Source organism: Coturnix japonica, chromosome 1 (genome assembly GCF_054131305.1).
Source record: "Coturnix japonica strain WE chromosome 1, WE-NBRP24, whole genome shotgun sequence".
NCBI lineage: Eukaryota > Metazoa > Chordata > Aves > Galliformes > Phasianidae > Coturnix > Coturnix japonica.
In genome coordinates, this window is record NC_140663.1 from 148,072,159 (window position 1) to 148,098,127 (window position 25,969).

A 25,969-nucleotide genomic window follows, 5' to 3' on the forward strand; every position below is an offset into this window, starting at 1 on the left:
GATTCGGATGCTGGTGCATTGCTGGGCGCTGACAGTCGTTGGGGTGCGGCCATTGGGAGTGCGCTCTGCGCTGCCCCTGCTCCGGTAGCTCTGGGTCGGGGGTGCTTCAGCGGTGCAGTCCGGACGGCGGCCATCGCTGCCGGGATTAAAGTCTGCTGGCTGTAAATCCTCTGCCTGGCTTTAGCCCTGAGCCTCCCTCCTTCCTCCCCCGCGGCACCCTGCTCAGCTAAGCCGCTCTAATCGCAGCCCCGGCTGTCTCCGTTTCGCCTCTTCTGGGCACGGCCATGGAGTCGCGGCGGCCGAAGCCGCGATCGCCACCGGGTCGCGGAGGGAGGGAGAACAAGGGGCTCCGCAGGAAGGGCCCGCCGGCGGCCGGCGGATCTGAGGAGGCCGCGGACGGCAGGAAGCCTAAATTCGTAAGTACGGCTTCGTCCTACCGCCATTGCCTGTTGCATAGGCGGAGGCCTGGCTCCTCCGTCTCTCTGAGCCTCCAGGGCCAGCCCGCCACTGCTTGCTTCCGTCCTGCTGTCTGTAAAGGGCCTGGCTCGCAGTTGCCTCGTGTGCTTTCAGGTCTCTGCTCTTTATGAAGGAATATTCTGAATCACCGTGTGACAGCTGTAGGGGTAAGGGTGTTAAAAGAATGGCTCTTCACCTGCATATGTTACTTGCACTAGAGCTATTTGGGTTTTGTTTTGGTCACGTAAACTGTTCAGTGAGAAGCAGGATGCTTTATGCAATTCACAGTCTGAATTGGAAGGGAACGTTGAGTCCAAGTCCTGGCTCCACATGGGGTGACCCAGAAATTAGACCGTGTGTTAGTGAGTGTTGTCCAAATGCTTCTTGAACTCCCAACAAATCCAGTTCTTTGCCCATTTCTCTGGGGAGCCTGTTCAGTGCATGACCACTCTCTGGTGAAGAACCATTTCCAGTTATCCAGTCTGACCCTTTCATGTTGGACTTCCATGATGCTCAGGTCCTGTTGTTGTCACTGAAGAGCAAAGATCAGCTCTGGCACTCTGCTCCCCTCAGCCCCATAGGCTGCAATGAGGTCTCTTCCCAGTCTCCTCTCGGCTGAACAAACCAAGAAACTTCAGCTGATCATTATATGTCTTCCCCTCTAGATCCTTCACAAGCTCTAAAGTTCTTTGGATGCTCTCTAATAGAATAGTGTAGTAATATTGTAACATAGTAATTTAAAGGACACAGATCTCCCTAGCCCTGCTTTACAAGTTTTGGCTAGCAAACTCATCAATAGGGAACCTGAAAGGAGCAAGTAGGTGCCTACAAAATTACATGTATGTAAGATGTGCTGTAGCTAAAAAGTGCTTAAGAGTAGCCACTGTTTGCTTGCCTTGATAACTGGCTGTACATCTATTTTAGGTGCTTGCATTTTAGTCACGCAGGTAACCTAGCTGGTCACAGATAAATACATGACTGTGTCAGAAAACATTCTTTAGCCTAGGATATCTGAGTGAAAACCTATATAGTCTGCTTGGTTGGAGTAGTGTCGGTATACGATTTGGTAACTGGTTTATTCCTGCAAGAAGTAGATTTATGTATAATTAAGGCTGACAACAGCATTGAGTTCAAAATCTTTTATTTCTTGGCCACACTTCAACTGTTAAGGTCTTAGGCAAATTGCATATTGCCATCATTTCCACTGTTTAAACACATCTGGGAAGGGAAATTAGGGTTTTGCCATCAGTTTCAGTATTCCCCTCAATAGAAATACAAATATTTTTTAGGAAGTGTAACTGTCAGATATAACAAGGCCCTTGAGAATTTGTTACTGAAATGAACCCAGATGGGATTTGTAGAGAAAAGAGGACTTATTTTTGGTGCAGATGAGCTTGTTTGTTTATCTGCCTGTGAAGTCTAGGTGTGTGCAGGTATGGGCATCAGCTCACTGGCTTCTCAGGATTATAGTATTGATTTTACTTTGACCCAAACACACACAGCCAAGGAAGCTGACTGGGTGTTTTACTTAACAGTAAGTAAATCTGTACAGTGTGTGATCATCATGACAGCATAGGCATTTTTTTTTTTTTCCCCTTATCCCAATTTCTGAAATTCTTTAAGCAAGAGTGGCTGAAAATATCCTTAATTCATGAGAATGCTTTGTCACTTTCAAAAGTGTTTGACCTGAGATGTCTTTACAGTGAGGGTGACGGAGCACTGGAACAGGCTGCCCAGGGAGGTGGTGGAGTCTCCTTCTCTGGAGATATTTAAGACCTGCCTGGACTCCTTCCTGTGTGACATGGTGTAGGGAGCCTGCTTTGGCAGGGGGGTTGGACTCGATGATCTCTAGAGGTCCCTTCCAACCCCTACAATTCTGTGATTCTGTGATTCTGTGAGATTACAGTCTTGTATTTCATCTTTATAAGTGCTCTTAAAGCAAAGATGTTGACTTGGGATAGTGATATGTGACAGGACATTTTAACGTGGACTGTGTTCTAGATATGCCATTAGCTCTCTGGGAGATCTTAAGAAGAGTTGATATTCCTTAAACAGAGTATTAGTTTTTGTCTCTATTTGTAGACTGCTGAAAAGTATGGTTTACAAATCTGATCTGCGGAAATTAACCGTTTCTATGGAGTAGCAAGCTGTTTCATGCCCCAAAATCTAAAGAGTTGCTACAGCTTCTATAACCGTTGGGGTGTTTCCTTTAATCCCTGGTTTGTCCCAGGTAATAATTTTCTGCTGAAGAAAGATACAAATCTGTACAAATTGTGAACGTCTGTTATTTTAATGATTGTAGGCCCAGCTTCTCTGATTTGTAGTGGTTTCCTTGAAGGGTACTGGGAGAAATGTGTTTCTGTCATATCATCAATTTCTGCCCTAAGATGTTGCAATGCAGAATTTATTCGTTATAACTAAAATAGGTATATTCTCCTTCGTCCTCTTTACCTTCTGTCTTCTTAAGAGACTTTTGTTTTTAGAGGGAGGAGTGAGTGGTGGGAAAGATTTTGTACGTGTATTGATTTGTTCATATCTAATTTCTTCTGTAATACATCTTCTTTCATTTGGTAGATTAGTGTTGTGTCAGTACGTAAAACCTCTCATCGCTCCTTTGAATTATCTATAATCCAGTCATAAATACAGGCTGTACCCTGTCTTTGTTTGGGATACTTGTCGTGCCATACTTCTTTATGTAACCCGAATTATGTTTCTTATTTAATATGCATTAATCAAATGTGGTTAAAATTGACTATTAGATTCAACAAATTCAACTCATCCAGATTGGATTAGTCTAATTTTCCGTAGGACAAAAGGCTTCAAGATAAATTCCAAGTTGGACCGTTCCAATCAATGCGACGTATTGATCTGTCACTTGAGAGTTACCAAATCAACAGTAGTTAGACCAATCTGGAAAAGAATTTGATTCCTTGACAGACCTTCAGGTGAAATTGAATTGCTGGTTAACAAAATTGACATTGTTAGCATATACTTTTTTTTTCTTTTTCTCTCTCCAGCAGAAGTCCTTATTTAGCAGAACAATCTCTTGATTTTTACCACTTCATTTAGATGAGGGAGAGAGAGGCTTTGGGCTAAATAGTTGTTAATTCCATTTAAATGTAGTACTGCCATCCTGAATAAACTAGAATCTCGGAAGAATGAATTTGAAGTTGTAGTTAGTAGTTCTCTTAATTCTTTCACAGAATTATTTAAAAGAACAAACAACAACAACAAAAAAAACCCACACATTTTTATGGCATGATGATTAGTTCTGAAGCACATACCCGTTTAGCTTTGTTCAGCAGGTCTAAGGGTTTGGAAGAACTTAACTCACAGAAAGATAACATATTCTATGATACTGTGGTCGCTTAGCTTTGTTGAAAGCCCTTGTGTTCATCTTTGAGGGGTCAGAGTTTGGTAAGAAGCAGAAATGGAATGAAGGATGGCAGGGGTTGCACCAACTATATATCGTCTGAGCAGGGTGTTCTTTTTACTTGGTGTACATGTGGGTAAATATATATTTTCTTAGAAATGTTTAGAAATTGTGTAAATGATTGCTAGATTACTTAAACTACTTCCAATTGCTCTTTACTGGGACTACATCTTGTAGGCGCTAGACATCAGAATGTCAACTGGATGCATAGCTGATTTAGAAGTGTTTTTATTAACCTGAGGATATCATTGACCAATCTTCAGTGACTTTCAGGTTATATTTTTTAAGTTCTCCATGAAATTTATATGAGTCAGGAAGACTTTCTTGTTTGCAGCAATCTGTTTAACATAGGCAAATTAACACTTGCAGTTAATAGTGTTTATAAATCAAAGAAAGATGTAGTTAAAAGCAAAAGCATTTCTGTTTGACTGGCATAGAGGAGAAAGGTAAGACCGATCTGTGTCAATATCTTTAATTATGAAGTGACTGAATTATTGCTGCAGTTATGCTGCAGTGTAAGACCTTGAATCTAAATTAGTCTTTTAAAGAAATGATTGCTGAACAGATGTTACCTAAAACTCTTTATTGCCGCTCGGTAAAATTGTAAATTCCTCACGCTGTTATTTTTGTTGGCATGAATTAACACTGTGGGTTATGATACTAAATTTTAGTGCTGCATTCTGCTACTTTGTTATATAATCTTACCTGTAAGCACCAATTTTAAGTTTAACTCATCAATGTCTAAAGAATATCACTGTGTAGAAACTGTCATGTTGAGATAATTTTGCACTTAACTGCTTTTCAAACTGCCTTCCAAGCAACAGAGAAAATGTATACATATTAAAAAAAAAAGCCATTAAATAAATGCTGAAGTAGAGTATTGGAAATTAAAAACAGGAGATGCTGTTGGACTATTCTGCAATTTTTAAAGCTCATTTACAGATTGAGATAGTAAAATTTCTTAGGGAATATTGTGACAAAAGGGATCTTAAAGTAATAAAATCCACTGCAACAGTCCTATTTACACTGCTGTAACTCAGCCTACAGGTTTCTTTGCAATCCATTCTTCAGTCTTCTAGTTGTGATTCTACTGGATTATTGTCTTTGGGGAAAAAACAGCTTGTGTTGAATCTTTCCGGTGATAGAATCAATGGCAGTATTGGAGTTCTTTCTCACTTTCCAGTTTAAAAAGGTACAGGGAGATCTGTGTGATTATATGTACATCACCTGTCTTGGTAATTTCAGCTTCCAATCTTAAGTCAGACAGTTCTCTTAAAACTCATGGTTTCTTGTTTAAATTCTCCTTTATTTATTTTTGATTACATAGTCTATAAGCTGTTTTTTATGTATCAAGCTGTGCATGTGTTATTTATTTATTTCTGTTATCCTTTTTTTTCCCCTCTATTTCTCTCTTTCTGTAAGGAAACAAATATAAAGATAGAAAATGGATTTGAATACTCAGATGTGGGAGGTGTTTTTCCTTTTTTTCCATTTTCTGTTATAAACAGAAATTATTTCATTTAAGAACTTCTGTGTGATGGCATGCACATGTGTTTAGCTGCCTGAAATTCTGCTCTTCTGAATGGCTTAAACTCTCATATTGGCAGCAGGGTATGGTTGGGTGCTTATCTGTCTTCTAATTCCATTTATGATGAACGAGTTGGGCTTCTGAGTGTCTGGCATATTAACGTTGTCCATCCATGCTGCATATAATCTGAATTCAAGTCAAAATGTACTGTTTTTTAAACAAGTTGTTTTCATTCAGGAAGATGAGTGATGTTACACTGTACTTATGTGATGATGAAAAGAGCACCACAAGAAAAGGTAGAAGCTGCCTTTGGTAGAGAATATTTGAATGTTACAGAGTATATCTTACACTGCTTTAGGATGTTCTTCATCCTTTGCAGCCTATATTGAGCTGTAGTGTTGGTGTTTCTCATTTCTTTGCTTCACTTCACTGCGTCAACCCAGAGTTGCCTGGAGTAATTATAAAAAGCAGTGACTCAATTTGTTAAACCTTGTCTTGCAAATTCACTTTCAGTGCATGCTACGAAGCTGTTTGTATAAAGAGTCTTCTGCATACTAATAAGATTCCTTACTGTGAGCATACAGAAAGCCGAGTAGTAAAGCCTACTTTTCCCAGCAGTATGGTCCAAAAGTTATATCGCACATGACTACTTACTCCATATTGGATGTTTCTATAAGACATGGAGATTCTTCTGTTCTGTAAGTAAATTTCTGCCTAGCTCTTGTGAATGTTGTCTGTTGTGCTTTATTTTACCCCCCACTTTCTAAGTCTTTCATTGTCTTTGATATTCTTGAGATCAGGCCTCTGACTCTTATCAAATACCCTGTACCATACACTGAACGTATGTATGTATCTTTTGTCTAATTAAACCAGTTATTTGTTGGTATGCCGGAGGAACTTCAGTAAGGAGCACTTCCATATCAAATTGTTTTCTTCAAAAATACTAAATCTATATATGTTTAAATTCTGCCTTAGCTTTGGCTGAAATGCTGGCAGCTCAATTTCTAAGTAAAATCACCTCCTTCTCCCTGTCCTATATTAAAAAATAAGTTACGTTAGGTGTTTATATAGTTGAAGACTAAATAATAGTGATTATTCCACTTTTCCAGCTATAGGTGCTACTGATCCCAGTAAATCTTGACTTTCTAAGCATGCTAAATCCACATAAATCTGGACTTTCCAGATACTGTAGCTCTTTAATCTCTTGATGTTTTTGTTTTTCTCTGACTTCAGAATAGGATGTTGACATAAAACAAGATTAGCAATATTATGTGTATCTATTTAATCCATAATAAACTCATGAAATATTTGTATGTAGCTCTTGTGTTCTCAGAAGAAATGATTTTATTTTTCTAGAGTAGTTCATGGAAGATATAGAGTAGCATATTAGTGTTTTCATCTGCTGCATTATAATATTCTGTAAGCTTGTATAATGTTCTTAGCAGTAACTGCGGCTACTACTAGAACACTACTTAACCCAGTTTTGTTTACTTGCAGGCCTGTAGTTAAGACAACCTGCTCACCTGAGCAGAATATGTCTTAATTCTGTAGACTTACATATCCAGGACTGAAAATAAAAACTTAGGCTTGTAATAAAACACTCTGTGCTCTATTTAAGCATAATCTTTTTACCCATTATTATAATTCGGTTTGCCTGTCCTGACAAGAATGAACTCCTGTTCTTAAATTATGACATTGCTCTTAACTTTGTGTCATTAAGAGATAAGCCTAACATCTAGTCCTAGAAGATTTTGGTGAGTCAGTGCTATTTTCCACATCTCTGTTATTGAATGCTACTGAAGACAGCGAAAATGGGCAGCTGACTTAACCTTTCTGGAGAAGGATGATTTGGTGAGGGAGAGGAAAAAGATCACCTGAGCCTCACTGGTAAAGACTGGCAAAAACAACCTATTGTGACTGGCCCAGGGGCTTCATGTATTCCTGTTATCGATTACTTCAGAAGGGGATATTTTAAGGATCCTAAAGTGTATCGATATGCCTTTGGAATAGCTGCTGTAGACACAGAGGGTGTCAAGAAGTTGTCTGTTTTGCCTTGCCTGTCGTAAGATCTTTCTGTTGTAGGGCTGCTATGAGTAAAAGAGCAGCAGGTACCGATTCCCACAAAAACAGTGCACAGATGGCAGTACCGCAGCAACAGGGTTTCCTTTCTCCCCATTTATGAGTTAATTCGTCAAGTGGAGAGTCATGGAGGGATTAGTAAAACTCGGTCACCTTTTAACAGTCCCATATGGCCAGTGCGTAAAGCCAGTGGAGAATGGAGGCTGACAGTAGACTACCATGGCTTGAATGAAGTCTCACCCCCACTGAGGCTGCTGTGCCAGACATGTTAGAACTCCAGTGCGAACTGGAATCAAAAGCAGCCAAATGATATGCTACCACTGACATTGCCAACACATTCTTCTCCATTCCTTTGGCTGTAGAATGCAGGCCACAGTTTGCCTTCATCTTACCTTATGCTGGTAACCCTATAAGTCACGTCCCTTGGTAAGGTGCTTTGACAGCCATGACCAAATTACACACTTTTCATGACACCAAAGCGGTGAGTGGTAAAATGGCATTTATTTGACTGTGTAAGTCCCTTATATATGTTTTTCATTTCATCTACACCCCTTCCACATGTGCATAACCGAGCAGGGGAGGCCTATCGTGTTACATCCCGAAGCCCTGCCTGCTTCGCCCAATACAACACCTTCACCTGGAGTGGCATTCAATATACCTGGAATCATTTGCCCCAGGGGTGGAAACACAGCCCAACCATTTGCCATGGGTTGATCCGGACTGCACTGGAACAGGGTGGTGCTCCTGAGCACTTTCAGTGCGTTCTGGGCTCCCCAGTACAAAAAAAGACAGGGATCTCTTGGAAAGAGTCCAGTGGAGGGCCACAAAGATGGTGAAGGGCCTGGTGATGTATTCACCAATTAACCCGACTTATCCCGGGACCTCAACCGTCTGGGGGAGAGAGACACAAGCATGGATACCATAATGTCTTCTCTCAATTTAATGCTGTGTCACACTCCTTATATACTATCCTAAATCCTGTGCAGACGTGTACACCTGCTACACAAAACTTGATGCATGCGAGAGAACCTGTACACACACCTACCTAAACCCCCTGCCCACTAACTCTTAACCTACAGGCCTAACTCAGCTATTCTAGAACACTCTATCTACTCAGAACTACTGTATGCACACATAAATCCTTGCAACTTAGCACCCCAACAGGCCTGGAGCATCTCCCCTATGAGGAGAGACTAAGCACACTTGTTTAGCCTTGAGAAAAGAAGGCTGAGAGAGGATTTGATCCAGGTTTATAAATACCTGAGGTGTGGGAGCCATAGTGGCGAGGCTGGTCTCTTTTCAGTAGTGCGTGGGGACAGGACTAGGGGTAATGGGCTGAAACTTCAGCATAGGAAGTTCTGCATGAATGTGCAGAAGAACTTTACGGTGAGGGTGACGGAGCACTGGAACAGGCTGCCCAGGGAGGTGGTGGAGTCTCCTTCTCTGGAGATATTCAACAGCCTATGAACAGAAGGTTGCTCATAGGCTGATCCAACGCGACCTTTAAGGTCTCCAAGAATGGGGCATCCATCACCTTTCTGGGCAACCTCTTCCAATTTTGGTGATGACAATGTAAGAGTTGTAAGTCTAATTAATCTAGATACAGCCATTGACAGTTGCTGTAGCTCCTGCCGAACTTTGTACACTTGACAGTGAGAAACCTAGCAAGAGGGGAAGAATCAGTCTCACCGAATATGTGACTTCCAGTTTCTTTGCCAACCCTTGTCATATAAAACAATGCACAGATTTATCAGTCATCTGTATTCTTCAGAACTCCTCTTAGGTTTTGTGGAGAAACTCTGCTCCTAGCATTTGCTGTATATGCAGTGGAGTGAAAGAGTTCAGGAGCTTTTATTTCATAGAATCATAGAATCCCAGAATCACCAAGGTTGGAAAAGACCTAAAAGATCATCCAGTCCACATTTCGTACAGCACTGAGTGATCATGAGCGTTTGAATGTTACTGCTAAGAAACAGTGTGAATTTCTGGTTGTAGTTTAATGTTCTGCTTCCCACACAGGCATTGCTTAGAGCAGTTAGTGGTCTTGACTTCCTGTACATTGCAGCTGGGCAGTCAGAGCTTTAAAAAACTGTTGGGGAACTGTTTTCCTTTTGGATTTTAAGTCTCTTGGCTGAGTCTTGGTGGTGTCCCCACAGCCATTTTCAGAAGACAATTCTAGTTGCTGCATTATAGACAGGTCTTTGGCTGTAGTATGTTTAGCTAAAATCATAATAAAATGCAATTTGATTCACACTGTGCTTGTCTATATTATTCTGCATGGAATTATACTTTCTCAGGATCAGATTACAGATTTTTTGGGGAGGATCTGCAATGTATTCCTTTGAAAACCTGCTGTGCAATGTAAACCAACAAAGTGCAGCTTGCAAAGGAATTATTACAATTCAATACTGATGTCAGTGTATCTTTTGAGTGATTATAACTGATGTTGCTTTTTTGTTATTGTTTTGTTTTTTGACCACATAATTGTTACATGTCTGGTTTCCTCTTTAATTTACAGCATTTAAATATCAAGACACTGACAGATGATGTGGTAAGACAACTTAAAATGTTTTGCTTTGGCTTTGCTAAGCTAATAACCTCATCGTTAACACAATATAAATGACCTTTTTGCTTCAGAAACCATCTTAACTTGGAAACTAATGTAATTGTTAAAGTCTTACTAAACTGTTGGTTGTCTGTAACTTACTCTGCTCAAGTAGTGAAAAATCTTTGCATGGCTTTGAAATGTGCTCATGGCTAAATCAAGCCTTTGACAAGTTTGACAAGTAATTGTGACAGCTTACGTATGATACAGTTAAGATATCAATGACTGCATGCTTAACAATAAAGTTCCTTGGTCTGTATGGCTAGCTTAGAATCCAGTGTTTAACAAACTAATTATTTCTTGTAAAGTCATTAATGCTTGCTTCAACCAATGCCAGGTATTATCATTATCATACATAAATGCCTACATATCAGTATTTTTCTAAAAATTTCATCTGTCTTCAACAGCAGAAGAGGTTATCACAATGCAGATCATTTTTTTTTTTCTTTGCAATTAAAATACACTTGTTTCATTGTCCCTTCTATTGTTTTGTCGGTAAAAGTAGTTTTCCTTTAACCTCTTACTAAGCTCTGCTGTTACCAGTGGAACTTCTCATGTAGCAAGAAGTTAATCTTGGAGATCTATGTGACTGTTGAAGAAGGAATACACTTTCTTTTTAATCTTCTGAGAGCTTCAAGGAGGAAAGAGTGAAGATGTCTTTGACTCAGTGTTGTTAGATACAAATTCTCTGATGTCACATGAAGTATTTTTGCTGGTAAAGAAAATTAGTGTCTTGATTGTACTTCCAAGTACATGGAAATAAATTGACGCAATCCTTTGTTTCCTGTTTGTTACTCCTCTGGTATTAATAATTATTTCAAATGAAGGTACAGGAATTGTCTAATTTTCTGTTCTTCCTTTTCATGCTGGTATTGGTAGGCTAGTTTTTCATCATGATTTTGTGCCAAGGTGTTAAAGCAAACTTCCATAACTGAACTATTGGCTTCTGTGACTAAAATGACTGGCAGGATGTCTGGAAGACTGAGCTATGCTATTGTAACAGATCTTCTACATGTAAAACTGTGTTTACTGGGGATATAGTAAGTAGTGGGCAGTAAAAAATATGTGTTCTTGAAAATTGGGGGTGGCAGTACTTGTCCTATAGACAGAATGTGAATGGTACCTAGAGAAACAGGAGCTTTGCTCAATGCTCTTGGTTGTTACCCCATCAAAAAAAAAAAAGAAACGAAGATTTTATAGTTTTATATTTCATTTATATGTCTTTTCTATTAGATTGTGTTTACTGATTATCTGTCCTTGATGGTTCATGCATACATTCCTCCATGAGAATGGGAGAAGACTGTTCACTTCTCATAATGCAGGCTAAAACGGAACAATTTTTAATCAAGTTTCTCCATAATGTGCTACTATAACTAGTGAACAAAACCACATTTCAGGTAGCTGCTTTTTTTTCCACCTCATTCTTCCATTTGGTCCTTACTAATCTAGTTCTAATTCCCCCCCCCCCCCCTCTTTCTGTTGACTTCCCAAAGCACTGAGGTCCAAACACTGCATTAAATAGCTTAAACAGAGGACATAAAGAAGTACAGGCTCTATATATGCTCCAGCTGTGTATATATATTAAAAAAAATGTTCTGCTCAGACAGTGATGAGATATTTGATTATGTCCAATTTTTAAAGTATGTTTAGCATCACTTTTTAGATGAAACCTATCTGATGAGATAGATAGAAAGTAAGCATGGTAACTTTACTTCTGGAGACCTGCAAGGCACTGTACTTAAGCTCTTGCTCCAGATACATGCATTAGGAGATACTTTGTATACAAAGTAAAAAATGAATTAATAGTATTACTTTCTGAATCTAATATTTGTGTATGTTAGTCAAGTTGCGTTGAGCTCAGAGTGAAGGTGGGGATTTACTTCTGCTAGAAGAGTTTTGTGGTGTGTGTTTCCTCCCCTTCCTTCCTTCCTTCGTATCATCCAGCGTCAGTATGGAGTAACTTGCGGTCTTGAACTGAGAAAACAATATCAAAGTCAAGATTATTCACTTTTTTTAACAGAAATGCCTGTAGGTGCTGTTTCTATAGATCTGTGGCAATATTACCTGGGGGAACAGTCACGCTGTATCAACTGTGAACTCTAGAAGAAATGCACAACCAATATTTCTGTGGAACAATTCCAGCTTTTTTAAGCCGTAAATCTTTAAAGTACTCCCTGTCTTGAGTGTCTGTGGGTGTTTCTAGTATTCCCGTGTTCATGAAAATTGAAACCTTGCATTGCCAAACTCACTTTAATGCTTTAAAGATATATCATCACATTTCTATTGAGAAACTCTGTATGTGCTTGTATTATGAGTTTACAGTTTTATTATTCTCTTCCTTGTGCATTCATTTATTTGAACTGATCTAAGATAGGTAGTAGGAAGCCAAGTCTCAGCTGATGTAATGTTCTGTCCTTGATGTAGGTAACTTCTGCTATTAAATCACTTCTGTAGTTCCCTGCCTTATCCTTCTTTGACTGTAAATAAGACCAGCCGTGCCAGCTGATCCCACTTGATTTGTTGGTTCTCAGAACATTCGCAAAGGAGAGTTATTTGTAGCAATCTTCAGAGAACTGCTTTATTCTGTTTGGATTATTCCAGGAGCTAACATCTGCAAATGGTTAATCACCTTCAACCTAAATTGTTCATTTAACTGGAAAATTAATACAAGTGCGATAGATTGGAGAGTTGCAATAATTTAATTACAGCCAAATGTTCTTGAGGATTTATTGTGGCATTTACATTTACTTCAAATTCAACAATATATAGCGATTAAAACCCTACTTTAAATATACCATATGTGTCCATTAGAATTATACTGAATTTACTGGCTGACAAATTATCCTACATGTGTCAGTTTTGTGTAAAACCTCACTTTTGAAGGAGAACTCTCTTAGCAATCTTCCTTAATAGAAATGTGAATATAAATATTGTTATACAGGTATATGCTTTTAGTTCTTAATATGAAGGTGTTAATTAAAAGTGGGAGAAGAAGATGAGGGAAGCATGATGGTAGATGGAGTAATACCTGTAATTCTTTTAGCATGGATCTTGAAATTCTGTAGAGCCAGCAATTAGTCTAGTGATAATTAATCCATTGATCCCTGCATTATCAAGCATGTAAGTTCAATCAACACTGTTGACTTACAGAAGATGGTATAAGAAGTTTTCACTAAGATCAAAGTGAGAACACTGTCATGGTTTTATGATCATCAGTATTCCACATCATCACATCGTGCAGTGTACTGGGAATTAAAGTGTTAATGCCCCAGGTCCACACAGCAAAGAGAAGAAACTACATTCCCCAGAAGACTGTTTGCTGTGCTGATATCATTCCTGCACAGGGTGAACACATATAAGGCGGTGGTGGGTTATCTGACATTCTCTTGCTTTCCTTTGGCTTTTCTCTCCTTTGCTCTTCTCCTTTGCTGCTGCTCATCCTGACTGTGGAATTACTGTAAGGCCTACAGCTTTCAGATACACTCACATTATATCTAATTTATTAGCTTCAATTCTAATTTACTTGCATTCCAATACCATAGTTTGTTTCTCCTCAGATCGTTGCCACTGTTTTTTTTTTCTAATTATTTTGGAGTCCCCTGTTTCCCTTCTCCGGAGGCACGGCATCCTGTGATGGCTACTTCGTTTTGGCCTTTGGAGCTATTATTCAGATTTACTGATTCAAATTGTGATACCCACTTTACAGTCAGTCTGAAATCAAGTCTTGAAGGGGTCAATGGTGCTTATCTGGACTTGTCATTTTAAGTTTTTCCTTAGTGTTTTGTATCATGGTTTCATAGGGGCTTTGAGAATGTTTAGCATGCTCTTAATATATTTCCAACAGTGAAGGGCAACATTATATTATGCTTGATAGCAAATGTTGGGCTTTAAGCTCTGTTAATATTTGAAGTAGCAAAAATACTGCTTTTGACCTCACTATCAAATTGGGTATAAATGTGTAAATTATGTTGGGCAGAGGAAGTTTTTGCTCTGTTAGGGATGGAAAATGTTGGGGACAATAAATCCAGTAACCTAGCAGAGGCATGGCCGCTGCAGCCTCATGTCTCCATGCCTAATCAATAGTGAGACTGTGTGTATATTCCCAGTAGGCGCACACACACAAACACAAGTATACAGTATACACAGATAAGTATACCTGGCCACACTGATCAGAACTGATGCTCTCAGCATTCGCACAGTGATGTAACTTGAAACCATGTTGTCCTGTCACTGATTACTTGGGAAAAGAGGCCAACCCACACCTCACCACATCTCCTTTCATGTAGTTATAAGGAGCAATAAGGTCTCCACTGAGACTCCTCTTCTCCAGACTAAACAATCCCAGTTCCCTCAGTAGCTCCCCGTAAGACTTGTGCTCCAGACCCTTCACAGCTTCATTGTCCTTCTCTGAGGGAACATAGCCTCCCAGTCCTTCTGGCAACACTATTTCTAAGACAAGCCAGGATGCCATGAATCTTCTTAGCTACCTGGGCACACTTCTGACTCGTGTTCAGCCAACTGTTGATTGATGCCCCCAGATCCTGATGATATGTGCTGTCAGCTGCTCCCTTTTGAGCAGTTTCTTTAATGTGACAGTGTTTAAAAACATTCATTAGAATTGAAATCCTTAACAGATTGGAGTATTGCTCTGATTATAGCACCTTTGAAATAAATGATCACATTCACTTCTAGTAAATAATAAGGAAGTTTAACTTTCATCTTGTTGTCTGTATGCAGTTTCTTACCTTTAAGTTATGTGAGAACTTCATTTGTTTGCATATCTTTTGCTGCCAAGAGATGACTGAGATTGCTAACAGTATCTACATACTAGAAGCTCTGTATTCTATATGCAGTAACAGCATCTCGTCATCTGTTAAGAGTTTGTTAGTAGGGTTTGCCATACTACTGTAGTTGTAGTTTCACAGAGCTTTGCTATGAAACAAAGTTTTGGAAGAAGTGCTACTGTAAGACAGTTTTAAAATTCATTGTAGTGTAAGGGACCATACAGATTTTCTGTGAAGACTCCCTGACAGTCTCTGGGATGATAAATGTAAAAGGCTGCTTTGAGGCATTCTCTTGATAACTAGTATCTGCGTGTTGACTGTGATTTACTTTTCACTGTATTCCGGTTCTGACATTTAGGATTTTGTTTCAGTTGCCTTGACATTTTTATCTTGTGGATAATTCAAACTGGCAGAATAAAGTGCACGTCTAATTATGGAACTTCCAGTCTTTGGTGGTAGGAGGCATAAAGGCATAAAAGCTAACATGTACTCAGTCTGCCCATTGCTCTAAATTCAAGTTTATAAGTGAAGACTCATACTTTTTCTGCTGTGCTAATTCATTTCTTTATCTTTTTTTCTTTTCATCTTCCTCTATTTCACCTTAAACTAAAATCAAGTAAAAACAAAAGCAAAGAAAAAAAATAAAATCCTTCCTTGTCTCCTTCCAAAGAAAAGGCAGCCCCTAAGGCAACCGAAGAAACCAACCAACTAAAAAAAAAAAAAAAGAACTGGAAATAGGAGGAGGGGGTGAGGGGGAAAGTATGTAAAATAGCTCAGCCAGTCCAAAACCCCTGTGTTTTGAGCAGAAAAGACTTAGGACAGTTTCACCTAGCTTATGCTAACAGAATAGTGATACACCCCAACTACCTGTAGATGTTCCTTATCCCTGGATGAAGAACTGGTCCTACTTTCAACTGTTTTTACTTTCAAGTGTTAACTTTTCTTCTTAGTTATCTTCACTTCTCTTTTTAATATCACATAACTTTTAACTTGAGTGCTGTTCATGCACAGTTTATTTTTTAATTTTTTACAACTTAGAACAGATTTTACTGATTATTTTTGTACTCATTATTATTTTACTACAGTTTTTTTATAGCCTACTTATCTAAAATGCAGTTTTCCTTAACCTTAGCAACACTGTGCTATGGTGATAGGATTATGTTGTTGTTGGAATTCACTAGCTGCTCACAGATGCCCTGTAATGCTTTTGTATACTGTATTAAAAAATAACACTACTAATAAAAAAATCTAGCTTTCTTCTTTGAGTGCTCAGAAGTATCACATTGCATGTCTCCTTTCCCCTAACATCTTACTTACTTCAAACTTTTGACTTTGGATAGTCTACTGAGTTCAGTCAGTACATCAAGATAAATCTCAATTTGGATAATTTCAAAGAGACTATGGAAATATTTTTTATCAAGACTATTTGAAACACTGTTTATTCTTTGGCTATTTTAAATATTGACTCTACAAAGATTCTAAGGAAAAAAATGTTTTCCTGAGAAAATTATTCTAAAAAGCATTGTTTCAATATATGTCTGAATGTTTGTATTGGTTAGAACAGGGAAGGTGTATTTAAAAGATAGGATGTCAGACTTTCTATGAACTGTAATGGTGCTGATACAAAACTGTCTTTAAATATCCCCCAATGCTTAGCTTGGTTTAAATATATTTTTGATGTAACATAGAAGATTATTGAACTATATTTTTGCCATTTCCTCCTCTGTGCACTTGGATCGCCAGCAGCATCAGTGGTAAATTTCATTACAACCAAGCAATGAAATTTCTATTCCTTCTGTAAAGTGCTTTCTGTGGACCATGAAATTATTCGCTCGTACAGAGTGTTGAGAGGTGTTACCTTTTCTGAAGCACCAGTAATGTGAAATTCAAGAGTAATGGATGTAGAATACCCACACTATGCTACTGTTCAGGTCTTGTGAATTTTGTTGCTATTGTCTGTGTTGGCTGTGTTGGAGGAGAAGCTGACTGAATTTATGGATGCCGCTCTGCTACACAGGAGGCTCGAATCCCGGGGGTTGGACTTGATGATCTCTAAGGTCCCTTCCAACCCACATGGGACTATGAGACTATGAGACAGGTGAGATTATAGTGGGAGATCTGCTACAGGCCACCCAACCAGGATGATCGAGTAGGTGAAGTCTGCCATAGACAGATGGGAGAGGCTTCAGATTCATAAGCCTGGGTCCTCACGGAGGACTTCAAGCATTCCGATATCTGTTGGAAAGACAACACAGAAGGACATAAGCAATCCAGAAGGTTTCTGGACTGTTGATGATAACTTATCCAATGAGGAGACAGTGAGATGAGGTACTATGCTGGACCTCACTCTCACCAAAAAGGAGGGGATGGTGGGGTATTTGAAGCTCAAGGACAGCCTTGGCAGCAATAACTGTGAAAGGATGGAGATCAAGATCCTTAGGGAAGTTAAAAAGTAGCTGCCTACTCTGGACCTCAGGAGAGTGCATTATAGCCTCTGGGGTCTTGGTAGAGTAGTGTGGGATCAAGCCTTGGAGGGAAGAGGGCCTCAGAAAACTAATTCAAGGATCACCTCCTTCAATCTGGAGGCTTAATACATCCCAACAGCGAGGATGTTAGGCCAAATGCCAGGAGATCTACCTTGATAAACAAGGAGTTCTTAGTGAAACGCAGTCATAAAAAAGAAGCATAAAAAGTGTGGAGAGACAAGTAGCCTTGGAGAAATACAGACAAATTATCTGAGCAGCCAGGGATCAGAGCAGTAAAGCTAAAGCCCTGGTAGAATTAAATCTGGTCAAGGATATCAGGGGCAGCAAGAAAAACTTCTGTAAGTATGCCAATGATAAAGGGAAGACTTGAGAAAACACGAGCGCTCTCTAGGAGGAAGCAAGATACCTGGTTACCTCAGTCTTCACCAGCAAGTGCTTTACCCACTCCGACCAAGCCACAGAAAGCAAAGGCAAGGACTGGGAGCATGAAGAATTACATGCTGCAGGAGAAGATAAGGTCTGAGACCATCTGTGGAACATGAAGGTGCACAGGTCCACGTGACCTGATGAGATGCATTTGTGGATCTTGAGGGAACTAGCTAATGAATTTGCAGAGCCACTATCTATCATGTTTTGAAATCATGGTAATCCCCCATGCAGTTCTCACTGTCTGGAAAAGGGAAAACATAACCTCCATTTTTCAAAGAGGAAAAATATAAGACCGAGAGGATTACATGCCAGTCAAGATCATGCTGAAAATGGTGCTAAGGGACACTGAACAAGGAAGTGATTAGTAATGGCCACTGTGGCTTTGCTATGGGCAAATTGTGCATGACAGATTTGGTGGCCTTCTGATGTGGGGTTACAGCACTGGGGAATTAAGGAAGAACAACCGATGTTATCAACTTGAAGTTGTGCAAAGTATTGGATTCTGTCCTGGTCAGCATCCTGTTCTCTAAACTGGAGAGACTCAGATCTGATAAACCAAACTACTCTGTGTATAAGAAACTCAAAAGTTGTTGTCATTGCCTTGATGTCCAAGTGGAGACTAGTCATCTGATGTTCCTCAGCGCTTGTTAGTACTAAGACTGGTATCGTTTAACATGTTTATTGGCGACAAGGACAGTGGGATTGAAGTGGGCTGAAGACAACAACATTGAATGGTGGTTTCACCTGCCCTATAATCCAACAGGAGCAGGCCTAATTAATAGAAAGACATATTGGGATCCTGAAGGTTGCTCTGCAGGCAGATTCACAGTCCTTGCAAGGGTGGACCAAGAGGCTTTATGAAACCCTACCAGACTTGAATGAGAGACCAAGAGATGGCAGACCCAGTGCTTTAAGGATGTTGCAGACAACTTGGGCCTCCCTGTTTAGGATACAAATTACAGGCAAGGACACCTCACTCAAGCCACAAGTTGGCACAATGAATAATCTTCTGCTCCCTGCCTCTGAGGACCCAGGGCCCAGGAAACTCAAGATAAAATGTCCTTGGAAGGTGCAAGCAGGACCAAAATGGTGTGGTCTCCTTGTACCTTGGGGGAGATAGTTAGAGGTTGGGGGATTAGTAAACCCTTCAGTAACGTCAGTGGTTGTTAAACGTTTTTAAATGGTTATGATGCTAGCATCTGACATACTCTTTCTTGTTCTGCTTGACAAATATATTCAGATAGTGTGCTTTCTCCTTTAAGACAAGTGGTACAGAATTGGCTGATTATGTGAAATAGGAATAGTAGAAGCTTGTCTGTGATGCCGCTGCAAAGCATCTAGCATAGTCTAGTGTTCTAAAAGAAGTTAAAGCATAAACTAAAAATGTGAACAACTGAAGGGAAATGAAATATATCTTTTCAAGGATGAATCAGCCCTTATCCCTGAACTGTTCAGTTCCTTATAGAACAAGAGAAACTCTGGGTCTGTGGGGTATTTAATTTCACTGATAAGAGTGGTTTTGTTGACTGACTCCTTTTTATCTTAAGAACTGCTCTGCCTTTGTAGAGCAGGAGAAGGAAGAGGGAACCCTTAGGGAACAAAGGCCATAAGAATGGGAAGGAGGAGGGAACATCTAGAGGAACCAGTGCTCAGAGGTAGTTGCTGAGATTCTTAAGGATAAATGAGTTAAGAGGTGTAGGGCATATCTTGCCTGTCATTTCTCTACCCACTGAATCGTGCTGAAATTTGTGATTTCAGCTGAAGTGTTTTCCCTCTGCCTCTGCTTCAATTCTCTGTACTAAGAATCTTCAAATATAATGGTTTGGTCATGTTTTTCTTTCTTTCTTTCTTTCTTTCTTTCTTTCTTTCTTTCTTTCTTTCTTTCTTTCTTTCTTTCTTTCTTTCTTTCTTTCTTTCTTTCTTTCTTTCTTTCTTTCTTTCTTTCTTTCTTTCTTTCTTTCTTTCTTTCTTTCTTTCTTTCTTTCTTTTGGGGGGGGGGGGGGGGGGAGGGGGGTTGTTCACTACTTAACAAACATGAGCACAGGGAAAAGCTGTTCACTAACCTGTTCTTTGGAGCAGTTGTACTGCCTTTCATCAGTGGTTATTCGTTATTTGAGAAGAAAACTCTCCTATCAATTGGTGGTTTTATTTTTTAAGATTCTGGTCTAGTCAATGAAGTTTACAATCTGGCTTCATCTCTGCATGCTTCCCCTAGACTTACAGCTTTAAAGACAGGAAGGGAAATTTCTGGATGATCAAGATGTGAGATGGCTTTTGTCACTGATGAGTCTGTACTTTGCTTTCTACAATGTTCCCCTCCCTTTTGCTTTTGTTGCATTCTCTTTCTTCCTGGGTCTTGCCTGTGTAATTATTCCTTTTGAGTACGCTTTCCGTACTGCCTGCTGGTTTGATGTGACACTGAAGGGCCCCATCTTCCATGCTGAGTTCTTTTATGTTTATGCTATATTAATTTTCTGTTTTTGCATGTTCTACAACCATCTGTATGAGTGGCTTGCAATCTATGTTCCAAAAATGTTCTCTTTCAATTTTGAACAGGAAGAATTTAAATTCTTTTTGTTTTTTCCTCTAAACCTTTCTTTTTGCATAGACAGTTCCTGCTCTGTTGGTGAGAGTGGAACACTTATACTCAATTTTTGTCACTAATTTTCTTTGTTCTTTCTGATCTTAACTTCACAGGTGCCATAATAACTACTTGTCATTTAGTGTGGTAACTTTGATGTGCTTACTGAATGATATCTCAAGATACTCATCTTTAAGATTTATTGAAACCTCAATAGTATTTGCATACCAGTTCAAAGATGTGAGGCTACTGATAAGGTTGCAATCTTGTCAAAAATCTTTTATGCATCTCAACTGGACTTTCTTTGGTGTTGACAAATGTAATATTGCTGTTCATGTCTGCTCAAAAGGCTGTTACAAAGATGATTCAGTCTCTAATACTGAAAGCATTTTAAAATTTCAGTTAATAAGTCTTCACTGAAATGTAGTTAATACCAAACCAAGGAAAACAAACAAACAAACAAAATAACAACAAACCCAAAACCCAACCCCAAATACTTTTCCAAAGAAGCTTATGTATCTTTTCAAAGAGTAAAGTAAGAATCATTGTCATGTACTGGTGATGAAGCTTATACTTATTCATTAAACTGTGAGTTTATCCTACTTATTTTTAACAAAGGACCTTTGCATTTTTATGCTTCTAAATGAATTTTTAAGTAATTGGAACACAGAAAAGTGCTGAGCTCAGGTAATAATTGAAATAGAAAATGAATAGAACAGTGTCTTAGTCATGCTAATTTTTCTTTTTAATAAAAAGTAATGTCACATATTCTTTTACATTGTTAGGGATACAGCCATTTCAGACTTAAGAAAAATAGCTTTAAACTATACTTTATGTAATAAAACGACTTTTTTCCATATTCTACATGTAGTGGTTAAGAGAAACTCTTCATAAATCCTTTGTTGGTTTTATAAATTTTTTCTCAAAACTTTTGCATGAAGCTCTCATGTTCTGCTTGGTTTCTTCAAAGTGTAGTGGAATTATTATTTGCTACTGAAGGGCTAAGCAACTTACCATTATATGTATCCTTAAGAAACCACTTTAAAGTAAGGCAGTTAAGCAACAGGTAAGTTTCTACAGAAAAAGAAGAATGTTAAGATTGCAAGAATACCCATCTTAATTAGGAGTACATAGAATGGAAAAAACCCCTGTGAAATATTATGCCCTTTCTGTTTTCAGTTGGACAGGTTTGCCAGTATAAGAATTCCAGGAAGCAAAAAGGAAAGACCTGCTCTGCCACATATGAAGCAGTCACACTCTACAGACTGGTCATCTACATCTACTGATGTGGAAGATTTTGTTCCAAAACCCCTGTCAGAAAGAGAAATCATAGCGATGTTTGAAAAAATGATGGTAAGCGTCCTATACTGACTTTTTCACTAAAGAATGTTAGCATGCATTATGATCTTTACCTGAATTGCTATTTTGTTGTTAGTTGTAGTTCCATGTTTTTTGGAGCATTTCCAAAGAGGATGAAGCCTTTGAATTATTATTATTTTGACAAGAATCGTGTGCCTGGAATACTTAACATGGAAACAAAAGTCTTCTGATTAGCAGAAGTGAGATTCTGCAACAGGTTTTGAAGGAGAGAAAGAAAGGGAATTCTGCTTGCTTTTAAAATGACTTGAAGCATAAAGGGGCTTTATGCCTTTGAATGCCACAGCAGGGTCTCGTTCGAATCTAATATTTCATGCCACTTTTTGCACAAAAAAGACTTGGGGTTCTTGCCTCTAAGGCAAGGTTTGCTCTTCAAGATGCATGCAGTCTCAGTGTAGTTTCTTCTTTAGCTCTCATCATTGATCTGCTATAAATAAGTGGTCACTTGCCAGAAAGATCATGTGATGTTGGTACCACTTCAACTGGTGTTTTTTATTTGCTTTTTTTTTTGACTTTAAATTGATGATATTTGTATATAGTTGATGATATTTTAGGGAATGGAAAATTAATTGTTTAAAAGTAAATGACCATTAGAGAGAGGAATGAGATTAGAAAAGCATAGATTCACAGAATTTCTTCACAGAAATTAACAGTTAATTGTCACCTGCTAAGCCCACAGCAGTTACCAGGAACTGGGTTGTGGAAGAAATTAAATGTACTCTTAGAGGAGTGGTTTTTTTGTTTTTTGTTTTTTTATATAATTCCTAGTACTCTGTAGTGTTTAATTTTGAATGTATACTTTTACTATTGTTGAGAGTTATGACTGAAAGATCAGTAATTTTTATAATTTCATTGTTGAAGTTAAGCTTTCTGGAGATACTTTTGCTGAAAAGTATCAGTTGGTCAGTACTGAAGGGAACAGCTTCTAAAATCAGAAACCTCACTGAGTATATTATGTTACCTTTTGGGTTTTCATGGATAAATATTTTCCTCACACTGTGTGCACTAATGTTCTATGAAGCTGGTGGCTGAAATTATGAAGGAGTTTCATTTTAGATCATGGAATTGTAAAAGAATACATAATGCCAGAGTCAAAAATGGTCATTAGCTCCTTTCATTTCTGATTGTTGTTGTTAGGAAGATATTTATGTGAGATGGCTGACTCATATTTTCCAAAGAGGTACCGTTCAGCTACAGAATAACTTTAAATGATTTGAGAGGAAATAAAAGATTTGAGTTGAAATATAAGCCACAGTTAACATGCCTCCTCATGCAAATTAATACTTCTGATTTGTAAGATTCTATTGTTTTGGTGTTTCCTTTGTTAAAAAAAAAGAAAAAAAAAAGGCAAGAGTTGACTTCTTACTGCACATACAGCCAGAATATTTCATATGAATACACTTGTCCTTACATCTAGGATTATGCAATATGTTCTGTACTGCTAGATTTCTTAGTTTCTTTGTCTTCCTTTTTTTTTTCATTAAGGTTAGATGTTGGATATTTTCTGCAAGGAAAGCAAGGTCTTTGTTTTCAGTTCATTATTCAATAAGCTCAGGAGTTTTATTTCCAGAAAACTTAAAAGAACAAGACTACTTTAAACATAAAAATGTAATTGCTACAGGCAAACATGAAACTTTTTTTTAATATAATTTCTCCCTTACATAGCATATATGTGCATTTCAATTTTATTGCAGAAGAAAACCTGTGGTATATTGCAGGCAAGGTACTGAAGATGTGATAAGGTTCTGGAAATGTTGAAAAAGACCTAGGCATGTTTTCTATTTTTATATATATATATTTTTTCAGAATGCTTAACAGAATATTTTGATTTCAGTGTTCTTAACATTCTTGTTTAAGTAAGCTTTAAAAATGCAATTGAACTATAAAATGAAATCCAGCTAGCCTTATTAAATATACATGAAAAGTATATTTTCATTTGAGGCTAGTATTGCTATTCAGTTACATACCTGTGGAAAGAATTTTGAGGCACAAAATCCTGAAGACATTTATTGGAACTTGCAAGAAAAAAATAACTTACCTGGTAATATCAAGATGGACTTTATTTTAGTTGTTTAGAGTATAACTTGTCATGTGCGTATCATAATGGGTGTGTTGCTAATAGAAGTCTTCATATATATGCTGTTCACCATTTTCTATGTGGTAGTGAATTAAATTATAAAATAAAAAAATAAAAACAAAACCTAAAGCTATATTTTTAGGCTTCCATCTCTAGTACTTTGATTTTGACACCCTAAAGACATTACCTTTTGTGTTAGATTGTGTGCATTCTCATCCTAAAATAAATGCTACAGCTGCTTATGAAAGCTTTAATAAAGACAAGCAACTTTAAAGATATTTTCCTTTTTTTTTCTTTTCTTTTCCCCATAATATTAAATACAGAAGAGTTATTCCTACTTTGTTTTGTTCCCAGACATATGAAAGTCTTATACATTATCCCAACAGTGTTTTAAAAGCATACATATTTTAGCCTGATTTTTAGTTCTTTGTTGTGCAGCATTTTTAAATGACAACAAGTTGCCTATCATTAAGTAAATCATAGCGGTTTATTGTTTACTGTCACCCAAGAAAAAAAAAAAGAAAATGCAGCATTCCTTTTCAAGGTAATGCCCCCAACATTTAGTTTACTAAGAGGCAAAATGCAGTATTCAGCTATTGCATAAGGCAATTGTCAAATTATTTCATGGATTGTTTGTCATTAGGGCAAACACAGTGCTGATCTTTTTCTTCCAGATCCAGATAAATACAAAAATAAGAGATTTAAGAACATTTGAGTTCTTCTCAAGGGAGTTCTTCTCATGTGAAATGGATAGGAACTGTAGTAACATGAAGAAAAATAGATGGATGAACTGTTGAGATTTACATAACTAACGTGTTATGTAAGTGTATGTTGCGTCTGTCAAAATGAAGAAAGTGGCATGTGTCAGGAGTATGTGTCCTTATGTACTGCTAGAATTTTGTTCTTGGCATAAGATGATAGTTTCTCTCTGAACTTTTTTGATCAAAGAAGTACAGTACTTTGAAGAATAGAACAGATATGAGAAAAGATTGAAGTATGTGTGGCCTCCTTTCTTCCAGCTTGTTTAGACAAACTTGTTTTGCATTCATTTTCTGATCTGGGAAGTAGCATTAATGCATGAGCTAGTTGCCACAGAGGCAAAAGACTGTGATATTACCATATTTTGAGTCAAAGAACTTTTTTCAGCATGCACCGTGTACGTATTTGGCACTAGTGGTAAAAGCAAAGAAATTCTTAAATGCATATTTTACTGAAGTGAGGAAACGTTCTCTAGTCCTTCAGGAAAGGAAACGATAACAGAAATTGTGCTCGACCTTGTCCTGTTCCATATGAAAACTGGGGAAAGACAAGGAAATTCTAGTTTGAGTGCTCTTTAAATGCTGATCCTCAACTTGCTTTCTTAAAATTCTAAGATGAATTTGTTTGCTTTTTGTCTTTGTTTGTCAACTAGATGAAATGCATTGATACTGAAATTGTGAGACAAAACCCCGTCAGTGGGCGATGAGTTTCAGATGAAATGCAATAATTCGTCCTAAGTTTGGTTGACCATAATAATGCTAAATGTATATATAAATGTGTGTATGTGTTGTTTCTAAATGTCATTTTAACCTACAGCATAATAGGAAAGGTCTGTTGTCACAAAATGTAGAACTGATTGTAATGATCAAGGCATTCTTGGGCTTGGAACACTAAGAGTCCATGAGTCAGAAATGCTGCTGAATATCTGCTCTGTGGCTTTGAATGGGGTTCTGCATTTGCTGTTTTTGACTCTTGGGTTTATGTTGGCATGAAATGTGACGGTGGTTTTGATAGCAGTTTAAGGTGTTGCTTTAGTGATCAAGAATTTGGTCTTCACCTTTTGTAAAAGTGAATATTCTGAGAACTATCCTTAGAAAAAAAACAAACAGATTGCATTGCCCAGCTTTATATATTTCAAAATTTTAAGTGTTTTTTTGAGAAGGGGTTTTGCTAGTTATGTCTATGATGCACTTGTTTATCCTAGCTCAGTTGCTTTATTTATTTATTTTTTTCTTCCTAATTTGATTTGCTGAGGAAGCTAGATACAATTTTTGTGGTTTTAAATAACATCTAACTCGGTTGTTTGTATAAGATCTTCCAATTGCTTAAATTCATATTTTTGTGTCTTTTTATAATCAGTATTTAATGGTTCAAC

General features: G+C 38.0%; 1 protein-coding gene across 5 annotated transcripts in view; it reads left to right on the plus strand.

Annotated features, from left to right (window-relative positions):
* DIAPH3 (diaphanous related formin 3) overlaps positions 1-25,969 on the plus strand; it is a 210,583-nt gene continuing 184,614 nt past the window's right edge. For 3 of the 5 annotated variants that reach the window (XM_085554115.1, XM_085554117.1, XM_085554133.1), the window contains exons 1-3: positions 1-416; positions 10,015-10,047; positions 21,561-21,734. In XM_085554115.1, the coding sequence (XP_085410241.1) occupies positions 285-416; positions 10,015-10,047; positions 21,561-21,734 (339 nt within the window). In that variant the 5' untranslated portion in view covers positions 1-284. The remainder of the gene's footprint in view (positions 417-10,014; positions 10,048-21,560; positions 21,735-25,969) is intronic. The other 2 variants (XM_085554124.1, XM_085554129.1) reach the window with 1 other exon arrangement.